This window comes from Dryobates pubescens, chromosome 18 (genome assembly GCF_014839835.1).
Source record: "Dryobates pubescens isolate bDryPub1 chromosome 18, bDryPub1.pri, whole genome shotgun sequence".
Lineage (NCBI taxonomy): Eukaryota > Metazoa > Chordata > Aves > Piciformes > Picidae > Dryobates > Dryobates pubescens.
The window spans coordinates 19615925-19643016 of record NC_071629.1 but is presented as its reverse complement, the minus strand read 5'-3'; the positions used below and the strand labels follow the sequence as shown (position 1 = coordinate 19643016).

General features: G+C 50.2%; 1 protein-coding gene across 1 annotated transcript in view; it reads right to left on the bottom strand.

The window, feature by feature from the left end:
* ARHGEF6 (Rac/Cdc42 guanine nucleotide exchange factor 6) overlaps positions 1–22257 on the bottom strand; it is a 59890-nt gene extending 37633 nt beyond the window's left edge. Inside the window, exons 1-3 of the mRNA XM_009904268.2 lie at positions 22073–22257; positions 20977–21060; positions 8973–9057 (exon numbers count right to left, since the gene is read on the bottom strand). Coding sequence (XP_009902570.2) covers positions 8973–9057; positions 20977–21060; positions 22073–22237 — 334 coding nt within the window. The 5' untranslated portion in view covers positions 22238–22257. The remainder of the gene's footprint in view (positions 1–8972; positions 9058–20976; positions 21061–22072) is intronic.
* Positions 22258–27092: the final 4835 nt, after the last annotated feature.

The following is a 27092-nucleotide window of genomic DNA, read 5'->3' as shown; positions in this document are numbered from 1 at the left end:
GAGTTTGACCCAGCTGCCCTCCACCCCCTCTGTAACACAGCCAAGCAAAGAGCAGAGCTGAGAAACAAAACAAGCACAGGGCCCAGCATCTGAAAGGGCAGCTACCAGAGCAGGACAGCAAGTGCACTGCATCTCCAGTGTGGGTAACCTTAGAGAATCATTAAGGCTGGAAAAGAACTCCAAGATCAGAGAATCATGGAATCAATAAGGTTGGAAAAGACCTCAAAGACCATCAAGTCCAACCTGGCACCCAACACCTCATGACTACTAAACCAGGGCTCCAAGTGCCATGTCCAATCCCCTCTTGAACACCTCCAGGGATGGGGACTCCACCACCTCCCTGGGCAGCACATCCCAATGGCTAACAACTCTCTCTGGGAAGAACTTTCTCCTCACCTCCAGCCTAAACCTCCCCTGGTGCAGCTTGAGACTGTGTCCTCTTGTTCTAGTGCTGGTTGTCTGGGAGATGAGACCAACCCCCACCTGGCTACAACCTCCCTTCAGGGAGTTGGAGAGAGCAAGAAGGTCTCCCCTGAGCCTCCTCTTCTCCAGGCTAAGCAACCCCAGCTCCCTCAGCCTCTCCTCACAGGGCTGTGCTCCAGACCCCTCCCCAGCCTCGTTGCCCTTCTCTGGACACGTTCAAGAGTCTCAGTGTCCTTCTTAAACTGAGGGGCCCAGAACTAGACACAGTACTCAAGGTGTGGTAGATCATCAGGTCCAAGCATCAACCCAACACCACCATGACCACTGAAGCATGTCCCACAGTGCTATTTCCACACATTTTCTGAACATTTCCAGGGACGGTGACTCCACCACTCCTCTGAGCAGCCTGTTCCAAAGCCTGGCCGCTCTTATAGGAAAGACATTTTTCCTGATATCCAACCTAAACCTTCCCTGGTGTAACTTGAGGCCATTTCTTCTTGTTCTATCACTTGATACTAGAGAGAAGAGACCAACCCTCATCTCCCATCAACCTCCTTTCTGGGAGCTGTAGAGAGCAATGAGGTCTCCCCTCAGCCTCCTCTTCTCCACACTTAACACCCCCAGCTCCCTCAGCTGCTCCTCCCCAGCCCTGTTCTCCAGACCCTTCCCCAGCTTGGTTGCCCTGCTCTGGACACACTCCAGCACCTCAACATCCTTAGAGTGAGGGCCCCGAAACTGAACCCAGTAGTCAAGATGTGGCCTCTCCAGTGCTTAGTACAGAGGACAATCACTGCCCTGGTCCTGCTAGCCACACAACTTCTGATAGAGACCAGGATGCTGGCCTCAACACTGAGGAGGATTCTGCTGGTTTGGATTAACCCTTCCATGATGGAAGAAGTTGAATTGCATCCTGAGGCACCCCCAGCTTATGCCAGCTCTGCCCCCACACAACCAATTGCAGTAATTGTTTTTCTTAAGTCCTCCTTAAAACTGTAGCAAACCAGAATAATACTCAGCCCAGTGCTGCCCAACTGGGAATCTTTCTAGGATCCAAGTCAGCTCTGTTGAAGGTGTGTCAAAGCTGAGCTGACAAGTGAGGGCTCTTAGGTCACCTCTGCAGCTGCAGCGTGGGCTTCCTGGCTGAGTGGGGAAGAATGCTGACCAGCTGGTCAACACAATCACTCCTCTGTTTAGAGAAGTCCTCCTGGGTTCATCATCCAGCTGAAAGAGGCTAGGCACAGTTCTGATTGCTGTTTGTGGACCGCTGCCATTGCCATGTGAGAGAGGGATTCAGACGATGCCGAGGAAGCAAGGAGTGTCACTCCCGGGAGACAGACAGCCCACAGCAAGACTCAGGCCCTCCCAGCAGCTCTTGGAGCTGCCTCCTTCACAGCCTTGAAGACCACCACTTTGCAAACTAGTCTCTGGGCTTGTTCCTGCCAGCACCTGCCCGATGCTGGAAACAATGCTTTAACATCTCATTGCTCTCTACAACTACCTGAAAGGACATTGTAGAGAGGCTGGTGCTGGTCTCTGCTCACAGGTAATTGGAACCATAGAATTGTCAGTGTTGGAAGGGACCTCAAGGCTCAGCCAGTTCCAACCCCCCTGCCATGGCCAGGGACACCTCACACTACAGCAGGTTGCTCACAGCCACATCCAGCCTGGCCCCAAACAACTCCAGGCAGGAGGCTTCCACCACCTCCCTGGGCAACCTGTGCCAGTCTCTCACCACCCTCATGGGGAACAACTTCTTCCTAACATCCAATCTCAATCTACCCATTGCTAATTTTGCTCCATTCCCCCCAGTCCTATCACTCCCTGACACCCTCAAAAGTCCCTCCCCAGCTTTCTTGGAGCCCCCTTCAGACACTAGGAGGCCACAATTAGGTCTCCTCAGAGCCTTCTCTTTTCCAGACTGAACAGCCCCAACTTCCTCAGTCTGTCCTCACAGCAGAGCAGCTCCAGGGATAGAACAAGAGGGAATGGCCTCAAGCTGTGACTGGGAAGGTTCAGACTGGACATTAGAAAGAAGCTTTTCCCAGCAAGAGTGGCCAGGCATTGGAATGTGCTGCCCAGGGAGGTGGTTGAGTCACCAACCCTGGATGTGTATCAAGGTGATTTGGATGTGGTGCTTGGGGATATGGTTTAGGGGTGAACCTTGTAGAGTAGGGTTCTGGGTTGGACTTGGTGATCCTGAGGGTCTTTTCCAACCTGAATGTTTCTGTGATTCTGTGACACATCTGGTCTTCACAATTAGTGATTTGTTCTGTATTGACACCAAAAACCTTGCCAGAGGGTAAAAAGTTTCCCGATCGCCAGTGCCCTGGAGTCAGCGCCCTCATCACCACCAGCAGCCCTGGCAGAGCTCAGCACCAGAATCCTGCTTGGATGCTGCAGAGTGGTAAGAACATGGGATGCAAGCCAGTCAGCAATTCCCAGCATTTCTCTGCTCTGTGGTACCTCACATCATACTGTGGGACAACACCCAGATCCCCTCCTTTCCATGTGCCCTGGTGCTCCAGTGAAGCGATGACAGACATTATCAGTTCAGGGAACTGGGAAGTGCTTCTGAGATGTCTTCTAGCTTCTTTTCAGATATAACCTCACTTCTGTACCCCAGAGCCTGCAGTGTGGACCTCACAGAGAATCACAGAACGGTAGGGATCGGAAGGAACCACTGGAGATCAAGTCCAACCCCCTTGCCAGAACAGAATCACCTCGGGCAGGTCCCACAGGAAGACATCCAGGAGGGTCTTGAAAGTCTCTAGCAAAGGAGACTCCACAACCTCTCTGGGCAGCCTGCTCCAGGGCTCCACACCCTCACAGCAATGAAGTCTCTCCTTATGTGTTCCAGTTTGTGCCCATTGCCCCCTGTCTATCACAGGACACCAGTGAAAAGAGCCTGGCCCCTTCTTCCTGACACCCACCCGTCACAGGTTTACAGACAATAGTAACACTCCCTCTCAGTCTTCTCTTCTCCAGACTAAGCAGCCCCAGCATGCCTGCAGACCTCAAAAGGAGGACAGAGCAGAGCAGAGCAGCCTGTGGTCTGCAGGCATCACTTTGCTGGGTGTGCAGGTGCCCTGGATCAAGTCTGGAGCTCTTCCTTGAAAACACTGCCAAGAGGAGAGAGGGCTCGAGCCGCCGAGCCTGCGCAGGAGCTGCAGAACACAACCTCTGAGGCTGCCGGTCCCCCATCCTCCTCCAGCATGGAAAAATCATTCCAAAGGGGAAGTTTGGTGGGAGTTACAGGAACTCAGCTGGGCTTTTGATTCTCCCCAGAGGATTTTTGTTTCAATAGGGAAACACCTCATCCTTCGGCTGAGCTTGAAGCAGCACCACCTCTCCGACAAAACAAGTCTGCTCCCTTTCCCCAGCACCTTGCACAATGGAGAGGCTCTGGGGCTACAACTTCCAGGCACTGCTGCCTTGCAGGACCCCAACCACACCATACCCACCCCCTGGCCCATGCTCCAGTGAAGCACAACACTCCCTGGCAGCCTCAGGTGCCGCCCGTGGGTCAGTTTGCTCTCTTGCCCCCTGCTCGTTACACAACTGCCCGATGACCGCGCGGTGGACTCCCAGCTCCCTGCGCTGCAAAAACCTCTCTCTCTCTCTCGCTGCAAGGCAAACCCACTCTGCAACCACAGGGTGCTGGGGTTGTTTTTTGACTCTGAAAGCATCCTGATACTTGAGCTGCTCCCAGCAGAGTCCCAGGCCAGCAGAGGTGGCCAGCTGCCACGGGAGATGTTCTCCTCCCGATTCCTGCTACACAGGGAGGGCGCAAACCGCCAGCCCAGGCTCCTGCGCTGACCGCGGCCAGCAGCAGCAGCCCCACGGAAACGACTTGGGGACTGGAGATTTTATGCCTCTCCCTGCCCCTCCCAATCTCCCCAAGCCTTTTATAAATATCTGCAGCAACCTAGAAACAAATGTAAAACTGACTTTGACAGTTTGGCAGGGAAGCATATCATTTAGATTGCATCATGGCAGCGTCCTATTTTATGCCTGGTCCAGCATGGAACACTGCTGCCATATGTTGCTTAAGCTCTGGTTAAAATAGCTGGGGTTTCTGCTCACATTCCTGCACTATTTTTGGCAGATGAGCCTTGCCTGATCCAGCACAGCTGGTTTTCCTCCCCTGCCCTCTCCTCCAGACAAAAGCACCAAGCTCTCTGTTGCTGTTCCCTGAGGGACAGCTGCTGCACTCCGAGTCGATCCACTACAAACAAAGCCTCCAAGTTATTTGCCTAACTCCATCCACAAAGACACAAGGATGTGGACTTCAGATGGATGCTCCCAAACACATTCCCACGGTGTTTCCATAGCTGTCACCTACTTCCCCCTGCCTCCAACCAGGGTGTTGGGATGCAGCAGCATTGAGGGTGTCAGGATGTGCAGGCATGCCAAAGCCTTGGCACCGCACTAGCTGGTACCAGGCTTGTCCTGATGCTCCATTCAGCCCTTGGCCTCTGGCAAAATGGACAAACCAGACCATCTGCAGTGGCAGTTTGTAGGACACAGGCTCTTGCTTCACAGGAACTTGGCCAAGCCACCAAAAAGCAAACATTTTAGCCATGTATTTGTTTTACCCTGCACTTTTCCCAAGGGTGCCCTCTGCCTGAGCAGCTAATTCTGTTGCAGGCACTGTGCTTTTGAACATTGAACCAGAGGAAGCATATGTTCAGACAGCTGTTTGCCATGAAAGCAAGAGCATCCCAGCTTCCACACAGCCCCACTGGTAACATGTGATAAGAACTTCTCCCCAGCAAAGTCCCTGTCCTGAGCCTCCCCACAATGACTTCATAGGTGAGCCAGGACATTGGTGGCTGCAAGAACAGAGGTGGGACTGTAAAGAAGGTAACTGCTGCTGTGACAAGAGCACTGTGGCCTCACCACCCTATTGGCATACACCCCATCACACCCCTCTGGTCCAGCAATGGGCAAGCATAGAGGCAGGGAAGTTTCTGACTCGTTTTGCTTTCAGAATAATGAAGCTAAAGCCCACCACAATGACAGTACTTGCAAAGGCTGCTCTGGCATTTTAGATCATAGAATGGTTTGGGTTGGAAGGGACCTCCAAAGGTCATCCAGTCCAACCACCCCCACAGTCAGCATGGGCATCCTTAACTAGATCAGGTTGCCCAGAGCCCTGTCCAGCCTCATCTTGAATATCTCCAGGGATGGGGCCTCAACCACCTCCCTGGGCAACCTGTGCCAGTGTTCCACTACTCCATCATACTGCACTGTGAGAGCTGTGGTGGTGTGACCAGCTGGGTAGATGAGGGGAGAGCAATGGATGCTGTCTACCTCAGCTTCAGCAAGGCTTTTGACACTGTCTCCCATAACATCCTGATAGGCAAGCTCAGGAAGTGTGGGTGAGATGAGTGGACAGCAAGGTGGATTCAGAACTGGCTGGAAGGACAGAGCACAAAGGGTTGTAATTGAAGATGCAGAGCCCAGTTGGAGGCCTGTGGCTTGTGATGTTGACCAGGGGTCAGGACTGCTTGTTCAGCACCTTCATCAATGACCTGGATGCAGGGGTGGAGTGCACTCAGCCAGTTTGCTGATGACACAGAACTGGCAGGAGTGGCTGGCACCCAGTCAGGTTGTGCTGCCGTTCAGCAGGACCTGGACAGGCTGCAGAGCTAGGCAGAGGTGAACCTCATGGAGCTCACAAAGGGCAAGTGTAAGGTCCTGCACTTAGGGAGAAACAACCCCCTGCAGCAGTACAGGTGAGGGGTGACCTGCTGGGAAGCTGCTCTGTGGAGAAGGAGCTGGGAGTGCTGGTGGACAAGCTGCCCATGAGTCACCTTGTGGCCAAAAAGGCCAATGGTATTCTGAGGTGCAGGAGGCTCTCCTCCTCCTCTACTCTGCTCTAGTTAGGCCACAGCTGGAGTACTGTGTCCAGATCTGGGCTCCCCATTTTAAGAGTGAGACAGAGAACAATTGGGCAGAGTCCAACAAAGGGCCACAAAGATGCTGAGGGGACTGGAGCATCTCTGTGAGGAGGGGAGGCTGAGAAACCTGGGGCTCTTCAGCCTACAGAAGAGCAGACTCAGAGGGAATCTCTGAGTAGAGGTCAGGAAGATGGAGCTGGGCTCTGTTCAATGCTGCCCAGTGACAGGATGAAGGGCAAGGGGCACAAACTGGAACACAAGAGGTTTTGCTTGAACATAAGAAAAAACTTTTTGACTGGGAGGCTGCTGGAGCCCTGGAGCAGGCTGCCCAGAGGTTGTGGAGTCTCCTCCACAGACTTTTAAAACCTGACCTGGACATGAACCTGTGCAACCTGATCTGGGTGACCTGGCTTTAGCAGCAGGCTGATCTCCAGACCAGATGATCTCCAGAGGTCTTCCAACCCCCACCATTCTTTGATTCTACAGGAGGTCCCTGGGTGCTGTCACTGAATGGAGCTGCAAAGGGATGTGCTGAGGCTGAATTACCCCTCACTGGTTTCTAGGGAGAGAGTCGGTGGCAGAGCTGAGTGCTGGCAGCAGAAAGGCCATCTCAGGACCTGAATTTCTACACAGCATTTTACACACACAGAGACATGTAGAATAGAATAGAATAGAGCAGAGCAGGTTGGAAGAGACCTCTGAGATCATCGAGTCCAACCTGTCATCCAACACTATCTAATCAACTAAACCATGGCACCAAGCACCCCATCCAGGCTCTTCCTAAACACATCCAGGGATGGTGACTCCACCACCTCCCTGGGCAGCACATCCCAATGGCCAGTCTCTCTTTCTATGAAGAACTTCTTCCTAACATCCAGCCTGAACCTCCCCTGGTGCAGCTTGAGACTGTGTCCTCTTGTTCTGGTGCTGGTTGCCTGGGAGAAGAGACCAACCCCCACCTGGCTACAACCTCCCTTCAGGGAGTTGGAGAGAGCAAGAAGGTCTCCCCTGAGCCTCCTCTTCTCCAGGCTATGTACACAGATATACTGTTGTTACACATTACACATGAATTATTACACATCACACAGCAGCATATTATCACATATATTATCACAGAATGGTCTGGGTTGGAAGGGACCTCTAAAGGTCACCTAGTCCCACACCCCTGCAGTCACCCAGAGCCTTGTTGAGCCCCATGTTGAATATCTCGAGGGATGGGGCCTCAACCACCTCCCTGGGCAACCTGTTCCAGTGCTCCACCACCCTCATGGTAAAGAACTTTTTCCTCACATCCAATCCAAATCTCCTTTAATTTCAAACCATTGCCCTCTGTCTTATCACAGCAGTCCCTCTGCAGCCTGCTTGCAGAGATGTTGCTGTTTGTAGAAGATATGGGTGAGCATTTATACAACAGTTCATATAAACACAGCATGTATGCATTTTAAATACATGAGTTGATAAAATCTTGCATGGGGACAGAGGAGGAGAGTGTTCAAGTCCTGGCAATGAGGCAGCTTCACTGAACACCTGAGCAGCTTCTCTTCCAGCAGAAGACAACTCAAAGGCAAAAACTCAGCTGAAGGAGAAGCAAACCTGAGAGAAACCAGAGCAAAGCAAATCTAGGGAGATCACAGTAAGGCAACAGAAAAACCTTCCCATGAAAAGGAAAACCATGAGCCTGGGGTTTGCAATTTTCTCCTTTGTCCAGGATCCTTTCTCCAGGTCCAGGATCCTTTTAATTGCCTAAAACACAGTCTACAACAGGGAAACTGAACTCTTCTCCTAGTGCTGGTGTTTGGTGGGTGTGCAGGACTCTGTGCAAATCCACTTGTATGATAGAGGGCCAGGAACACTTTCCATCCCATAAACCTTTTCCAGCTCTACAGGGACCTGATCCTCACCCCCTCAGAAGAGACCCTGGCTCCTCTCACCCATCTGTCCTTGTCCTCCCTTTTTCCTTTCACAGCCTATGTGACTGCAGATCAGTTTAAAGCCAGTGGGGAGCAACTATGCATTTGAGATGGAAACAAGAGGATCTGATTAGCTTTGCTTCAGCAGCCTGCTCCTGCACCCAAGGAGGCTGGACAAGTCATCAGCTTGCTTCCCAAACCCGGGAGCCTATTCCGCAGCCCCAGGGAGAGGACAGAGTGAAACATCAATAGAACTGACTTGAGCAGCTGGCAGCAATGTTTGTCCTGATGTGCAGTAAAGATATTACACAGATGGATCTGGTTTCCTCCTCAGCTTTGAAACACACTCTTCAAAACCTGCTGTTTTGCATGTGGGGAGGGGCACGCTCATTTACACTGAGGCTCCTTTGCCATGACCTAATTTGAGATCCCTTAATGCTGTCAAAACTGAGAAGAGGTCCCTCAGTGGAAAGTGATAAACCCAGCTCTGCAGAAAGTGCCTACAGCACCTCTGAAGTGCTGCACTGAAAGCTGGAGTTGGCAGAAGCGTGAAGTGTTGATCCCACTGTCCCAGCGGCAGGCATCGGGGCTGGCAGCACAGCCTGCCAAGCCTCCAGAAACTACAATAAGCTAGAAACTACCCAAAAAGAGAGAAAAGAACTGGGGGAGGGGAAACACAAACAAAAGAGAGCTGGATAAGACAATAGAAAAAAACAATGAGTCCTTTTTCTCTTACCTTCAGTAGCTTTATTTAGAGCTGTTAATGTACTCAGGACCTTGGAGAAGTGTTCTCCGGTGTACAAATCCTGCGGCTCAAACACCTGCAAGCGAAGAATGTGGTCAGTTGAGCCTGAAACATCTTGGTGCAGCCATCTGAGCAGCCCATGTAGAGGGTGATAGGAAGGATTCAAAGCAGGCTGTGTGTCTCTGCAGGGGAAGGGTGTTTATTCAGGGCTGACAAATCCCATTTCCTTTACAGCGAGCGGATTCCCGGGGCGACAGTCGCAGGCGGCGTGGGAAGGGCAGGAGGACCCGGCAGCACTTGGAGCATAAGGCTGGGGACAGGGAAGGAAGCAAGCAGTGCTGTCTGCAGAGCAGGGACTCCTGAAAACCACAGCGAAGGTTACTGCTTGCCTTGAGGGGAGGAAGGATTTTGCTGCTATTTTTGTGCTCGAAAGCCGGAGAGATCGAGGCTGTGCATAGCTACGCACGTCGTACACAACACGGGTTCCTTCACAGCAGAGGAAACAAACAGGCAGGATTTTCTGCTCCTGCAATATGGCACACACAATACCTTCAGATCTTCCTTTAGGGGGAAGCCAAAAATCAGTTCATTTATGGGCAAAAATTCCACTCCCTAGAATTTGGTGTTGCCAAGCCCCGACGAGAGAACAGATACGCACAGCTAGCAAGGGCTTGGGGGTTTTATACAACTGGTAGGCTGGATTTTCTACACCCAGCCCTTCAGAAATCACCAGCAGAGGAATGAGGGCCAGAGTTTCCAAAACACTGCAATCCCTGAGACTGGAGATCTCTAAGGAATCTAACCTCATCGCTGAGAAATGCCCTCAAGTCCATACACACTGTTAAATACCCAGAGGAATGAAGCAAAAAGAAGCGATAGGATAGGATAGGATAGGATAGGATAGGATAGGATAGGATAGGATAGGATAGGATAGGATAGGATAGAATAGGATAGACCAGGTTGGAAAAGACCTTTCAGATCATCAAGTCCAATATCTCATCCAACACCATCTAATCAACTAAACTATGGCACTAAGTGCCTCATCCAGTCTCTTCGTAAACACCTGCAGTGATGGTGCCTCCACCACCTCCCTGGGCAGCACATTCCAATGGCCAGTCTCTCTTTCTGGGAAGAATTTCTTCCTCACATCCAGCCTAAACCTCTCCTGGTGCAGCTTGAGACTGTGTCCTCTTGTTCTGGTGCTGGTTGCCTGGGAGAAGAGACCAACCCCCACCTGGCTACAACCTCCCTTCAGGTAGTTGTAGACAGCAAGAAGGTCTCCCCTGAGCCTCCTCTTCTCCAGGCTAAGCAATCCCAGCTCCCTCAGCCTCTCCTCACAGGGCTGTGCTCCAGACCCCTCCCCAGCTTTGTTGCCCTTCTCTGGACACCTTCCAGCAACTCAACATCTTTCCTAAACTGAGGGGCCCAGAACTGGGCTGGGGGCTAACATGCACCAGTGTCAAAGACTTTTGGAGGCATAGAGAAGGAGGATAGAGAAGGCTCTTCTCATCACTGGCATACCACCAAGGCACCACCTGCCAACCCCCAGATACACCAATGGAGACCATTGATCTGCAAATCCCAGTGAACAGGAAAGATGGTTTTCAAGCTGTCTTGGCAGGCAGCATCTACTCACAAACACCTCCAGTGTACTAATTTGGTGCATCGGAGGTGTTTGTCAGTGGATGGTGCCTGCCATAGAATCATAGAATTGTTAGGGTTGGAAGGGACCCCAAAGATCATCCAGCTCCAACCCTCCTGCCATGGGCAGGGACACCTCACACTGGATCAGGTTGCTCACAGCCACATCCAGCCTGGCCCTAAAAACCTCCAGGGATAAGGCTTCTACCAACCTGTTCCAGTGTCTCACCACCCTCATGGGGAAGAATTTCTTCCTGACATCCAATCTGAATCCACCCATTTCTAGTTTTGCTCCATTCCCTCTAGTCCGATCATTACCTGGCAGGACTGAGGGGAATAGAACAAACATCTGCTTAGTGTATCCTGCTAAATAAGTACATGAGCCTTAACTACCTTTAGGGTAGCACTGCCCTTTAAGCCAGCCCTTCCTTACTTTCCACACTGAGAACATTTGGCATATTTCAGATAGGAAGGGGCCTGGCCTCTGCTGCAGCCCTGGCTGCTCACAGCATCGCTTCCTCCCAACAGAGACATCAGCGCAGCAACAAAGTCCACCCTGGGCAGCACAAAGCCTGCTCTTTGTTAAGAATGTGTTTACAAATGGACTCAGCAACTCAACACTGGGAGAAAGGTTTCACCCTAAAGCAACTGAACCCAGAGGGGAAGCAGCCTGCTATCATTATGAATATCAGAATCAGTCACAACAGTTGTGGGGACGTGCCCCCCCCTACCTTGGGCTGCTTCCGAGCGGGTTTATTGCTCACAGTGGTTCAGGTTTGCTCCTCTGGATCGCACAGACCCCATCCCCTCTGCCAGCTGGTGCCTGAACTAGTTTTCCTGCCTCACAGCTGCTTCCAGTGCTACCTGAGCACAGCCTCCAGCCCCGAGCAGCGATGTTAGCATCTCTGTGGAAAGGGAGATGGTAACGGAGAGCCTGGGTGTGCGCTGACCCCGTTGGCAGCTGTTGGAGGATGCAAGGTTATAGCAATGCTCCTTCACCCTCCTCCTCCTCCCACCAAGCAGGAGTGGAAAGTAAACAGGGAGGCTGGGGTGTCTGAGTGCATCTCTCTGGTGTGTCATTTTCTCAGTCATCCCCTTTCTCTTCCACATCAGTAAGTCCAGAAAAACAAGTCCTGCCTTCAACGAAAAGCAGCTTCTTGGTTTGTCTTTTTGTTTTGCCTTTAAAGGACCAAAGTAGTCAAATCCATCCCAGATCCTTCAGGCACACAACAATGCTGTAAAGCTCAGAGCCATCAGACTGGCAAAGCCCAGAGGAAAACGGTGGTGGATAGGATGGGCCAAAAATTCTTGCACAAAAGCAAGCAGCAACTTCCAGGACTTTTCTTCATGAAGAAATTGTCTGGAATAGCTACTGTGGGATGATGACTATGTGGGAAACTCTTCTGGATCAGCTACTGTAATGTAAATACACTCTGCAGCTCATTCCAGGAGAAATTCATCATGAGGAAAAAGCTACGAGCTACAAATTACTTTTTCCAGCAGGATCCATCCACAATTCCACTCCTAACTAAAAAGGCAAGCTTTAAGGCTAGAAGACAAATAGAGGGGGAAAGGCTTTTTAGCTTTTAGCTCATGGTAGACCTGGTGGACATTTGTAAAACCTCACTAAAATCTACGGCTGTCACCTTAGGATCTCCATCCACACGCTTTTCTGACTTCCAGAACTGCAGACAGCAGCTCCCCTTGGTGAAACACTCTGGCTGCCCCCTCGGGCATCACACCAGGAGAGAGAAAACCTGCACTGCTGCCCCACCAGCCTTCAGAGAGACAGAATAAGGAGGGCCTGGGGCTTGCAGAAGACCAGAAGAGCACCCAGCTTCAGAGGAAGGAGGAAGAGCCAAGCAAGTTATCAGCACCCAAAATCCCAGGACCAGGATGGGAGGTGCTGAAAAGTTAGGGGAAGCTTGGTTGTGTTGTGAGCCTAACCTGTGCTATCCCCACAAGCCATTCCCACGGGCAGGCAAAATCCTGGCACATGTCAAGCTGAGGGCAAAGCGCAGAGCTCGGTGCGACCGTGACCCTTCATCCCAACCCGAGGACAAGGGCTCTGGAGCCAGACGGTCCCACGGCTGCTCCAACTGCCCACAGCGACGGCGTTCCGGCCGCTTGCCAAGCCCAGCTGCTCCCGGCCAGGCTGCCCTCTGCCTCCAGGAGTTGCAGAGAGACTCTGCCGGCGATGGATGCCAAAACCGGGGAGATGGAGACCAGAGGCTGGTGGCTGGGGAGCGGTTTTCCAGCCACGGAGCCAGCCCTCCGCTGCCCGCAGCACAGCCAGCCCCAGACTCTCATCTTCGGTCCCGCTGCCAGCCTCCAAACCGTGCTGGTTCGTGGGCAGCTATGAGCCGTGATTCACCTCTGCCAACATCAGCGGGACACCCACGGGAGATGCCCGGTGGTGTAACACCCGTGAGCGCTGCCCGCTGGGGGTGACACCTGGGAGAGCCGACCGGTGCGGATGACACCCGAGGCGGGTGATACCAGCGAGAGTTGCCCGATAGGGGTGACACCCGATGGGGAGCGACAGCAGGGAGAGCTGCCCGGTGGCAGTGACACCCGATGGGGGTGACACCCAATGCGGGTGACACTATTGAGAGTTGCCCGGTGGCAGTGACACCCGATGGGGAGTGACAGCAGGCAGAGCTGCCCGGTGGCAGTGACACCCGATGGGGAGTGACAGCAGGCAGAGCTGCCCGGTGGCAGTGACACCCGGTAAGGGTGACACTAGTGAGAGCTACCCGATGGGGGTGACACCCGATGGGGAATGACAGCAGGGAGAGCTGCCCGGTGGCAGTGACACCCGATGGGGGGTGACATCCGGGAGAGCTGCCCGTGGGGGCTGCCCAGCGACACCTCCGAGAAGCGGTCAGGGACAGCCGGTGGCACCGGCGAGGCTGCCGGAGGATGGGGCCGCCGGCTAGGCCGGGCTTGGGGACACGGCGGTGCCGGCGCGGTCGGTACTCACGGCGGCGGGCTGGGGGTCGCGCAGCCCCGGGGCATGGCGGCAGCGGCGGCCGGTGGTGCTGCGGTCCGCGGGGCGGCCGCTGCGGCTCTGACCCGGAGCCGGATCGCGGCGCGGGGAAGGGAAGGGGAAGAGAAGGGGAAGGAAGTGACAGGCGGTGCCGCCGCCCCGCTCCGCCCCGCCGCCGCTCGCTGCGGGACGCGGAGGAGCCCTGAGGCAGCTGCTCCCTCCGTCGGCCGCGGCCGGGAGACGCCGAGCGGCTCCGGGATGGAGAGGAGGAGAAAAGGGGGAAGGGATAACAAAGGGGAAAGGGAAGAAAGGCCAAGGATGAGAAGGGATGAAAGTGCGAAGGGAAAGGGAAGAAGTAAATATGTGGGGAGGAAAAAGTTGGGGGGGGGAACAGTGTGTAGGGAAAGTAAATAAGGGTAGAGAATTGAAAAGGGAGGGGAAAGTGGGGAGGTGAAGGGCAAAAGAAATCAGAGAAGGAAAGGGGAGGGAAAGGGGAAAATAGGAATGAGGGGTAAGAGGAAAGGAGAAAAGGAAATGAGAAGAAAAAGGGGGGGGGGAGGAAATAAGGAAAAAGAACAGGAAAAATGAGGAGGAAAGTGTAGGAAAAGAAAAAAAAAAATCCAGACTAATGAAATGGCAGTAGCAGCACTTCTGCCCCATGGAGAAGAGCCCCAGAAAGGGTTATAGATGAGGCAGAGAGATCTCAGCACAGCCTCACCACTGCAAGTACCGAGCTGGTGCTGCCTCTGCACATCTGCCTAGGGAACACTGCTGCAGAGCATGACCATCCCCAAACACCCTGGCAAGGCAGCGGGCTGCAGGGTGAGGAGAACCACAGAACAGAGCAGAATGTAGAAGAGAATAGAATCATTAGGGTTGAAAAGACCCATCTCTAAGATTGTCAAGTCCAACCATCAACCCAACACCACCATGGCCATTAAAGCATGCCCCAGAGTGCCATGTCCATGTATTTGTTTTAACAGCTCCAGAGGTGGTGACTGCACCAGCTCCCTGGACAGCCTGTTCCAATGCAAGACCACTCTTGCAAGAAAGCCTTTTTTCCTAAGATCCAACCTAAACCTCCCCTGGTGCAACCTGAGACTGTTTCCTCTTGTTCTAGCTCTTGTTATTTGGTTGAACAGACAAACCCCCACCTCACTCCAGCCTCTTTTCAGGGAGTTGTAGAGAGCAGTCAGGTCTCCCCTCAGCCTCCTCCAAACTAAACACCCCCAGTTCCCCACGCTGCTCCTCGCCAGCCCTGTTCTCCAGACCCTTCACCAGTTTCATTGCCCTCTCTGGACCTGCCCTAGCACTTCAATGCCCTTCTTGTAGTGAGGGGCAAGGGATGGAAGCATTCCACTTGCTCCCAGGGTGAATCCCAGTTGTAGATCCCAACCCCATGCAGGGACACAGGGGTGTCAAGGAGATCCCACACACCTGTGAGCCAGAGGTCACTGGGACAGTAGGTCACTCTGAATCAACTTATGCCCATTCCCCAGCATTTGTGCTGGATGGTCCTGGGCAGGAGCTCTCATTTATGACATTACACAGCTAGGAAAGGTAGTGATGCTTTGGAGCAAAGCCAAAGCAGTGAAGGGTGGATTTTAGAGCACGTGGATGGAGAGCAAAGGGAGTGATGATTTTTCATCTGCTAATCCCAGAATGGTGGGAGTTGGAAGGCACTTCCAGAGACCATCTAAGTCCAACCCCCCAGCTAAAAGTTGCACAGGAACATGTCCAGCTGGGTTTTGAAAGTGTCAAAGGCAAAGGCTCCACAGCCACTCTGGGTATGCTGGTCTAGTGCTCCTGCACCTTCAAAGTGAAGAATCTTTTTGTTATGTTTGAGTGAAACATACCCTCAGCCCAGACACAGCTTAGTGAAGGTTGCAAGCACCCCCAGCTACAGAGGTGGTGTCAGTCCAGCCCACGATGGCAGTGACACACCACATGCTCTATGATTGTTCTAGACAGTCAGATTTAATCATAGAGTCAATAAAGTTGGAAAAGACCTCAAAGATCATCAAGTCCAACCTGTCACCACAGACCTCATGACTACTAGACCATGGCACCAAGTGCCACATCCAATCCCCTCTTGAACACCTCCAGGGATGGGGACTCCACCACCTTCCTGGGCAGCACATTCCAGTGCCTAACAACTCTCTCTGGGAAGAACTTTCTCCTCACCTTCAGCCTAAACTTCCCCTGGCACAGCTTGAGACTGTGTCCTCTTGTTCTGGTGCTGGTTTCTTGGGAGAAGAGACCAACCCCCTTCTGGCTCCAATCTCCCTTCAGGGAGTTGTAGAAAGCAAGAAGGTCTCCCCTGAGCCTCCTCTTCTCCAGGCTAAGCAACCCCAGCTCCCTCAGCCTCTCCTCGTAGGGCTTGTGCTCGAGGCCTCTCCCCAGCCTCGTTGCCCTTCTCTGGACACGTTCAAGAGTCTCAATAACCCAGCTATTGATTTGCCTTTCAGATACTGTTCCTCATTCACAAAATCCAGCCCTTGGCCAGAAGCTTTGTGGTCATATTAGCAATAAAACGCTGCTGCTGCATGAAGGTCTTGTGCTTCTTCAGCAGTAAATGATGCTTGACAGTGGTGTCAAGAGCAAAAACACTAACAGAGCCCATTTGTGCCCTCCAGAGCAAGCTCAGCCAGGAGCTTTCTGCCTGATTTCTCTGTTTTCTCATGTTCTTTCCCCTGTGTATTCTGCACTAGACTCCACCTGGCCCTCAGTCTTGCCTTCTCCTCTCCATCCAGCTGTTGCTGCCTGAGCAGTACTTACTCACTTGGCCAGATTTGGGGTCATATGCAGAGCTCAGAGGTTGAAGCCACAGTGTAAGTGAAGCACAATCAGGTTATCTGTGCTGTTCATCAGTCCAAACCACCAAAGAATCCTCCAAGAACACTTAAGGTCCAAAGAGGTGCCCGGGTCCTCTGCCTAGCAGTCTGTCTCAGCAGGGCTGGTCTGACAGACATTCTTATGACTTGGATCAACTTCTAGCAGAGAAAAGCAGCCGGAAGTTTTAGGGCCACGTCTCATTGTTTCACCTCACCACAGCTATTTGTCTAGTTAGATGATGTTGATTCCCATGCAAGTCTGCTTTTTTAAGGACTTAAATATTTGAAGCAGCAAATGATTGCAGCTAAAGATGAGTCTGATTATTTATATCCTGCAATGAGACAGACTCTTCCAGCTTACACCACCAGCCTGAAAAGCTGTTGCCAACCTAACGAAGCCACCTCAAAGCAAGAAGGTCAGAGTATCCTTCTCCCTCCCTTCCACTATGCCCAAATGCTTCACTGTTCCTGTAAAACAGAAGGTGCCTTGCTGTGTCTTTCTTCCACTTCCTAAGACTGAGTTACCAGGACAACAAAGAAGGGTAGGAGGCAAGGACGTGTGTGTAGCTCTGCAGGAGTAACCACTTTGCATGCCCTCCCACTGGAAGGGATTGGCAAGCACTATCCATTCAGTGGAAGATGGGACTTGGGTTTCAACCAGAAGCTGTTGGAAGCCCAGTCTTCCACACTGATCCCCTTCCCAGCACACTAGCAATGCCCAGTGATGTATTCAGCACCAAAGGGCAGCTGTACAAATGTCTTAAGACAACCAGCTGGAGGCACAGTATGAAGGTAACCGCTGCTTTGACAGTGTGCAATGAAGCCACGGGATGCTAGTGTCATGGCTGAAGTTTTTCATGCTTGAGATTCATAAAATCAAGGAATCATTTTAATTGGAAAAGACCCTTGAGATCATCAAGTCCTACAGCTCTCTAACTCTACCAAGGCTGGTGCTAAACCATGTCTCTCAACACCATCTCTGCCTCTTTTCAGCATGTCCAGGGATGGGGCTTTAACCACCTCCCTGGAGAGCCCATTCCAGCTTTCAGCACCCTTTCAGTGGAAAAGGTTCTTCTAATGTCCAACCTAAACCTCTCCTGATGCAATGTGATGTTTCCTCTCATCCTATCACTTGTTACAAGGGAGAAGAGACCAGCCCCCATCTGGGTCCAGCCTCTTTTCATTGAGTTGTAGAGAACCACAAGGTCTCCCCTCAGCGTCTTCTCCAGATTAAACACCCCCAGTTCCCTCAGCTGCTCCTCATCAGCCCTGTTCTCCAGACCCTTTACCAGCTTCATTGCCCTTCTCTGGACCCTATGATGATGCCCTTTTGTACAAGTCAGTATCCAGAGCAGAAGTTGTGAGCTCTGAATTTCTTCAGAATGTCCTCTTTAGCTCACATCTGCAACAGGAACAGAGTCTCTGCCCTCATCAGTCTCAAAGAGAACTGGCCTCAGATCCAGTCTCAGGGTATTTCTTCATACCTAAACAAGCAGAGTTCTCTGTGGCACTTGGAGAAGAGCAGAATTTGACAGAACCATTAGGAATTTTTTGTCAAATCCAAGGTCTGGATAAGCAGCAGGGTGACAAATCAGGGAATTAGAAATCATTAAGCCAAGAGCTTTCATGATGTTTCTCCTTTCTCCAGCTAGGTTACTGCAGCAGAACAGATTTTCTACCCTGTGCTCATCCTCCTTAGACATAACACTGGATCATTGCAACTTCCTTGCCAACAGATCTTGGAACCAGAAGGTTCCCTGCCTGTTCTGATGCTCCAAGCCTGCTTTCAGAATAAATGTGCTGCAGAGGAACCCCCTCTGAGAGGTAGTGGTCCTTCCCGAGGCAAACAACATCAGACATGAGGGAGGTCTCTTCCAGCCTTGGTGATACTGTGACCACCTAGAGGTAATGCTGTTTAGAGGGTCCAGAGGTAATGCTGCTTAGAGGGTCCAGACAGGGCAGCATTGAGAAGGAACAGATGGCAGAAGTTTTTCATGTGTCCTCTGGCTTTGCCTGCAGAGCACTCAGAAAAGCTGGCACTACAGAAGGAGAAGAGCCAGAGGGCAGCATGAGCTTACTCGTGCCATGTCTGGCCCACCACCTCAGCTGTCCTACCTTGAGCATTCCTCTGCCTGAGGCTACAGAGGGGAGCCAGGAAGAAGCCAAGTTCCTGTCTTCAGTTGGTCTTGTAATATGGCTTCATATATTGGAAAACAGAGAAAGAAATCATTTTCATTTTGCTTCAAAAGGTAACCTGGAGAGCTTTCAGCTTTTATTCAGCTTCTGAGGTCTCCTTTCACAGCAACCAAGACCAGGGCAACCACGTGAGCACTGGAGAAACTACTGAAAGGTCAGAGTATTCCAGGGTTATAAATTGGAATGAAAAAGAAGTACAAAAAATCTTTTGTTTAATTAAAACCAAGGAAGAAAAGGCACAGGGAGGACCAGAGCAGCATCCTTAACTGGACACAACCTTGCTAGGTCCCAGCATCTGAAAATGGTGGAGCATGACTAAAATATTACAGGAACTGGCTTTCAAAACTATGAGATGTTAAAGCACAACAGTTGAGGACTGTTCCTTGGTCTTATCTTTCAGCTGTGTGAGATTTCTATTTGTTAGTATTTCCCACCACAGCCATTGTGATTAGTTTCCAAGCAGGAAAATAAACTCCCTGAAAAATGGAGACAATCACAAGGTCAGTCCCAGAAGACTGGCAACAACTGATTTCTGCTGTGACAGGCCTGCAGTGATTCCATTGATCTCTGCTCTTCAAACTGGGCTGCTGCAGCAGGCTCTGAGAAAAGCATTACTGGGAAACCACAGGCTGCTCAAACAGTTCTGGAATGAGCAAACTTTCACTCTGCTTTGCTAAAAAACCTCTGAAGAGAAAGGCTCTTTGCTTGGTTAGACCTTCCAAAGCAAAGCACAGGAACTGAGCTACCATGAGTTGGACTTTTCTCACTGTGCTGCATGACTGTTCTGTGTGATGCCCAAGGATGCTGTCCCTGCTTCTGGCAGGATTTGTCTACAGAATGTATATTTCTTTCTGTAGCATTCAGCATCTTTCAGATGAGACAGTGACAGCTCTTAGCTACAGGTTCTGTAGGAACTGGTGAGAAACAAAAGTCTTTACATTTTAAATCCTTGGGCACTTAGCAAAAAAACATGATGGCAAAATTAGCTGAACTCTTGAGGTGAGCAGATCATCATCTGCAAGATCAGTGACTCTGATCCTACAAATCTGAGCTGTGCTTAAGCATAAGAATCAGTATGGAGGTAGGATCAGGAATAGCCACCGACAAGGTACTCCTTTTTTGTCTTTATTAGGATTGGGTTTATGTGCAAGGATCAATGTAATGCAATGTGTTTGGCAGAATCTCACACAACAGTTGGGAGGGGATGAAAAATTCTGCAGTATTAAGAATATTTCACCTTCATATCAAAGCAAGGCTAAAATCTGCAGTCCCTTCTAATAATGAAAAACAGGTCCAGGGTGCTTGAACTTTGTTTAGACAGACCTACTGTTGTTGCTGCAGCTGACCATTTGGGTCTGTCCCAGAACCCTTTCCACCTGACCATTTGGGTCTGTCCCAGAACCCTTTCCACCTGACCATTTGGGTCTGTCCCAGAACCCTTTCCACCTGACCATTTTGGTCTGTCCCAGAACCCTTTCTACCTGACCATTTAGGCTCTTCTCAGAACCATTTCCACCTGACCATTTAGGTCTGTCTCAGAACTCTTTGTACCTGACCATTTAGGCTTCTCTCAGAACCCTTTCCACCTGACCATTTTAGGTCTGTCCCAGAACCCTTTCCACCTGACCATTTTAGGTCTGTCCCAGAACCCTTTCCACCTGACCATTTAGGCTCCTCTCAGAACCCTTTCTACCTGACCATTTAGGCTCTTCTCAGAACCCTTTCCACCTGACCATTTAGGTCTGTCCCAGAACCCTTTCCACCTGACCATTTAGGTCTGTCCCAGAACCCTTTCCACCTGACCATTTGGGCTTCTCTCAGAACCATTTCCACCTGACCATTTAGGCTTCTCTCAGAACCACTTCCACCTGACCATTTTAGGTCTGTCTCAGAACTCTTTCCACCTGACCATTTAGGTCTGTCCCAGAACCCTTTCTACCTGACCATTTAGGCTTCTCTCAGAACCATTTCCACCTGACCATTTTAGGTCTGTCCCAGAACCCTTTCTACCTGACCATTTAGGTCTGTCTCAGAACCATTTGTACCTAAACATTTAGTTTCTCTCAGAACCTTTTCTACCTGACCATCTGGGCTGGCTTGTTTTGATGAGAAGGCATCTGTGAAGCTCACAGACTGTTAAGCTCACAGTCAATTCATTCTGCTCCCAAATTCTCCAGACAGAATTATTAAATTCCCCAAGCTCTAATTTATGCCATGAATACCAAAGATGAGGAATGAGTACCCATTTCATCCCTCTGGTATCTGGCCTCCTTTCAGAAGCCTGATTAAACAAGCATGTTATGACAACATAAAGGAAGGATCCAAGTTGACTTACCTCCACTTTGAGGGCTGCACAGCCTTTCAAGAACTCTTGGATGTTACTGATGCAAGCAGCTTCATTTTTAGGCTCCAGGCAATACTGAAGAAAGAAGCAGCACTGAGATCATTGCCTTCCCTCCTGTGTAGCCTCTGCTCAGAAGGCCTGCCTGAATATTGACATGTGCGTTTTATACTGAATTAGGGAAGCTTCTGAAGGGGGCGGGTGGGGGTGGCAGGCAAGCTGTTGAGGCAGGAAGAAAGAGCCACTGGAGGAAGTGATGCACACAGCGAGATGGTCGGCATCTTGTTTTGAATGTCAACATATGACAGTGCCCCAAGTGACAGAGGGAAAGTGATGGCCTTTAAGAACACAGTGCCCCCAGTTAGCATGAGGAAGCAAAAGATAAGGAGCTAGCAAAAGTGATTTTTTTTTTTTGTGCTCCTGTTTTACAGGCTGGAGGACCTGGCTTTGGTGTTTTTAATGAAACAGCTTCTCTTCTCTGGTGCCATTTCCTATCTCTCATTGCACTCCTTCCCCTTTTTTTCTCTCCTGCAGTTACTTCTCACAGTCTAAAAACTGTAACAGGGAGGTGCTTGCATGGCTTAAATGGCTTCAGTACCAATGCATCTGCTGGCCTTGGGGCAGCTCAAAGTGGCCCTGACACAAGGTTTATTATTTATTCCTAATCTAATCTGCTTCTCTAGTGCATTTCCTGACTAACAAAGTTATTTCCCAGTAAGAGCCCTGGAGTGAATGTTTTTACAGTTGTAACTGATGATGTTTGGGTAAATACAGCCAAACTGCACATCCTTCTATTCAAAACCAAGATACTGCGATCTCTGCTAAGCCCAGGGTTTCCTGCTGCTGACTGATGTGCAGCTTGGCCAGCTGGGACCTTGCAGGGTTTTGTTCTGGATACCAACTCAAAAGAACTAAAGCAACAGCCATGCTTTGCTGTTAGAGATAGCAGCAACTGAAAGGTACACCACTTCCCTCTCTGATGCCCCTTGCTCCTCTTACCAAAGCAAACCATACCCTGAAACCACCAGAGAAGCATCTTACTCAGCAGTGCTCCTTCTCAGGCTAGCAAAACACATCTCAAGAGAGTTACCTTCTCTGCAGATCCCGGAAGAAGGCGATTAATGAGCTTACAAAGCACAGTTCCATCCTTCAGAGAGGTTTTCAGGAACTCTCCTGGATCCTCCACTATTTTCTTTGGGGAGTTTAAAACTCCTAACGAAATCAGCCAGGTTACAGTTTGTTCCTCTGGATTCATCGCGGAGAGCGGTGCCACCACCAGCGCCGTTCTCCTGGGCAGCAGCAGCAGCCTGCTGGAACCCACATCCGTGATTACATCTTCCTGCTTCGACTGCTGCTTGCACAGCTCAAGTGTGAAACTAACTTTTTTTTTTTTTTTTTCTGTTTTGGCTCAGCACAAAACCTCCCCAAACCTTAAGAACCACAAGTACCGTCACTCCAAGGTAAGAAACTTGTATTTGGGATAGACTGAGGTTCAAGCGCTCCGTTAAAGAGCAACGGCAAAAGCAGATCTTGAACGACACATTTGAGTTGCTGGAGCGTGCCCAGAGAAGGGCAAGGAAGCTGGGGAAGGGTCTGGACAACAGGGCTGGTGAGGAGCAGCTGAGGGAACTGTTTAGGCTGAGGAGGCAACCTCATTGCTCTCTGCAGCTACCTGAAAGGAGGCTGGAGTGAGGTGAGAGTTGGGGTCTTCTCGCTACCAGGTGATAGAATGAGAAGAAATGGCCTGAAATCATGGCAGGAGAGGTTTAGGTTGTAGCACAAGCCCTGTGAGGAGAGGCTGAGGGAGCTGGGGTTGCTTAGCCTGGAGAAGAGGAGGCTCAGGGGAGACCTTCTTGCTCTCTCCAACTCCCTGAAGGGAGGTTGTAGCCAGGTGGGGGTTGGTCTCTTCTCCCAGGCAACCAGCACCAGAACAAGAGGACACAGTCTCAAGCTGTGCCAGGGGAGGTTCAGGCTGGATGTTAGGAAGAAGTTCTTCACAGAGAGAGTGATTGCCCATTGGAATGGGCTGCCCAGGGAGGTGGTAGAGTCACCATCACTGGACGTGTTTAGGAAGAGACTGGATGGGGCACTTGGTGCCATGGTTTAGTTGATTAGGTAGTGTTGGATGATAGGTTGGACTCAATCTCAAAGGTCTTTTCCAACCTGGTTAATTCTAATTCTGATCATCTCTCAAAACAAACATCTGGATGACTTTGAAAAGGTACCAAACTTAAGGCCTCTAAAGCTAAGAAACTCCCCAGCTATGTGACTTCTATTAAAACCATAGAATGGTTTGGGTTGGAAGGGACCTGAGAGATCATCTCCTCCAACATCCCTGCCATGGGGAGGGACATCTCTCAACTAGACTTGGCTGCTCAAGGCCTCATCCAACCTGGCCTTAAACACCCCTAGGAAAGAGACATCCCCAGCCTCCCTGGGCAGTCTATTCCAGAGTCTCACCACCCTTGTGCTGAAGAACATCTTCCCAAGATCCAGTCTAAAGCTGCTCTCCCTTCAGCTTCAAACTGTTCCCCCTTGTCCTGTCTCTAGACACCCTCAGGAAAAGTCCCTCTCCAGCCTTCCTGAAGCATCTCTTCAGGTGTTAAAAGGCAGCTCTAAGGTCCCCCTGGAGCCTTCTCTTCTCCAAGCTGAACAAGCCCAGCTCCCTCAGCCTATCCTCACAGCAGAGGTGCTCCAGCCCTTGGATCATCTTTCTGGCTCTCCTCTGGACTCGCTCCAGCAGTGTCCTTATGATGGGGACACTAGCACTGTCAGGATCCAATGCATGGAGTACCAGCATCCAGTGCATGGAGTAGTACCAGTGTTTCACCCTGCTCTGGGGTGACAGATTAACCATCACCATTGATCACATCCATTTAGAAACACCCAACCATCTTGCCATTTTTCTTCTTTTTTAGCCTTTCACCAGAACAGATGGAAATGAAGTAATTCTGTTCACTGTGCCAAAGAATTTGGCATCAGGACACCAAGAACAAATTATCCTGAAGAGCAGAATTTCCTGGTGACAATATTCTGAGCCAACTCCTAACCCTGCTACTTGAAACAACTGTTTTCAGGACATCAGCACTCTCAAGCTGCTTAGGCTAATCATTTAAAGAGCCACAGAACAGCAAGAGGACAAAGGCATCCATGGTTTTGCATCTCCACTGTCCAAGGTCTTGGAAACTGGGATCTACCTAAGGTTTTAAGACTTTGGATCTTTACAAGGATGTAGGGATGAGTTGTGCACAAATACAAGCAACACATAGCTGCAGCCAACGTGAGCAAGAGCTGGTTGAAGCTGCATCACAGAACTCACTGCCAGCTGGTGAAGCACATCTACAACCATCTGTGTGCAGAATGTTTCAAATTTATGACCAGTGACAAAGAATTTTAAGGGGGTTGTTTTTCAGCTCTCAAGAGCACTAATATTTTGTAGGAGTATTTGCAGTGCTTACCTCCATGGCATGTCTGCAGTAGGCAGGACAGCTCCTTATGCTCGAGGTGGTGCTGAGGGATGTGGTTTAGTGGTGACCTGGCAGTGCTGGGTTAACAAACGGACTTGATGACCCAAAAGATCTCTTCCAGCTGAAACTGTCCACGGATCTAGGTACTGGGGACAAACATCTGCACATGGAAAACATCCACCTCAGCCATCTCATCACAACATAGTGGTTTGTGACGGCAAGAGCAAGATTACAACACTGGGAGAACTGCACCCCTGCTCCATTACACTCAGCATTACGACCCCAAACACAGCAGGGTGTTCAGCTTCTCCTCTACAGCAAATCATTTTTTTGTGGATAGGCAGAGTTAGTTTCAGGACTACTTCATCTGCAGCTCGTTGCAGCCAAGCAGATGTTCCTGGTTTCAACTACAACTGAAGGAAAACACTTCCCACTTTCTTGAAAGACAAGCAGACTTTGCATATTCAGCAAGCCCCCAAATGTAAGGCATTTCTGACTTGCTACCTCAAGGCCAACCTTACATCCTTCAGAAGGAGCCCATCTAAATATGTGTCAGCTTGTTCACTCACCCCTACACTGGAAGTAATTCTGTGGTGCACCCAGGCAATGATGGTGCAGCTACTAAGCAAGGAATAGCTTCTGGTGTTTGGTCAACATTTCTAACTTGATTTCCTGACAGGGACAAATGAGAACCGTCACTCATCTCTTGAAGAGCCAACCTTCATTCTCAAGTTACAAAGACCCTCTTCCTCACAGCCTGATTTGCACCACTGAGGACTGCAGAGCATAGGATTGTTTGAAAAATAGAAAAGGTGGGGGGTGGTCCACACCCAGTGACTCTGCTGGCACATACATCCCTACCAGCATGGTCACAGCAGCAGGTAAGAACAGCACCCTGATATTCAGAAATCATTCTGAAGTGGCTCTCCTCAAAGCCTATCACTTGTATGTAACTTGCTCTTTTTTCAGCACAGAAGGAAAACACCCAACACCAAGGGCAACCCTGGAGTGGTTTTCTGCTCCAAGATCTACATGGAAACTAATGGCTTTAAGTGACAAAGTCTGAGTCACTGCATAAGCTAATCTGCATTGGGGGTGCAATCCCATAATTTAGCACCATTTATCATTTTTCATCATTAGGCAGGTATGCCTTTTTCTGATAGTTCCTATGTTGACGTTACATTTTAGTTCAGCCTAAACCACAGTACCCAAACTCTAAAGTACTGCTGAAAAAGGAGTCACAGTATCACTAAGGTTGGAAGAGACCTCAAAGATCATCGAGTCCAACCTGTCACCACAGACCTCATGACTAGACCATGGCACCGAGTGCCACATCCAGTCCCCTCCTGAACCCCTCCAGGGATGGGGACTCCACCACCTCCCTGGGCAGGCAGCCCATTCCAATGACGAATTACTCTCTCAGTGAAGAATTTTCTCCTCACCTCCAGCCTAAACTTCCCCTGGTGCAGCTTGAGACTCTGTCCCCTTTTTCTGGTGCTGGTTGCTAGAGAGAAGAGACCAACCCCTTCCTGGCTACAACCACCTTTCAGGTAGCTGTAGAGAGCAATGAGGTCACCCCTGAGCCTCCTCTTCTCCAGGCTAAACAATCCCAGCTCCCTCAGCCTCTCTTCATGGGGCTTGTGCTTGAGGCCTCTAACCAGCCTTGTTAACAAGAGTCTCTTAACAGTACAGCCTATTGTTCCTTCTGCACAAGATGCACTCTGAGCCCACTTCAAAGCAATAAACCTCCAGTAATACCCAACACTGGGCATCCTTTCCACCAGGCACGTGTCTCTTGAGCAGAAATTTAATTCAATAATCATTTAAATAAAAAGCCAAAACAGAACAACAAAACTCAGAATGCTTGTTTAACAGTAAAATTTATTAGTCTAAGGAAATACTGCAGTTCTACCCATCTGCCACATACAAGCAGGCTGACTCCTACCATCTGCAGTCTGTAACTGAAGTTAGAAGTGACATTCTCAGCCCAAAATGTAAAGGTAGTTTTAAATCCCTAGCCAAGGTATGCAAGTTGTATCTTCTTTAGCTTCTTAAGTGCTCTTTAAGCCAAGATCAATTTATGCCTACCATGGAAAGCAGTAGAAATTTATTAGCCACATCAGCTTTAGGTACTTCAATGAATCTGAAGTTACATTTTCTACAAGAAAAACTGGTGCCTGAGGATTCCTATCACACACGTTGGCACATGCAAGATAAAAATGCATCAAAACCAAGGCAAAGGTTTGAAGGAAGTATCTTGCACCAAGAGATGCAGTGCTGTCTGGAGCTAGTACATACAACACCACTAGCGGTTCTGGGGATCTAGCCTAAGTATCATCTCAGTACATCCACACTTCCTTTCTCTCACCCAGGCAGCCTGGGCAATTATAACACTGTTAATATAACAACAGAGTAAAACTTTTCATGGTTTCTTGGCAAAGAATTTGAAACAATTGAGTTCTCTGTATTTTAGAGGACTACATCTCACATTTAAACAACTTGCTCTTTTCCCCCCACACACACATAAAAGGAAACACCTTATGTAAAGGGCAGCCCCCAATGATTCTTCTGCTGCAGATCCACTGATGCCATGTCTACTGACTCAAACAAAGCTCACTCTGGGCTCTTGGAAGATACTACCTA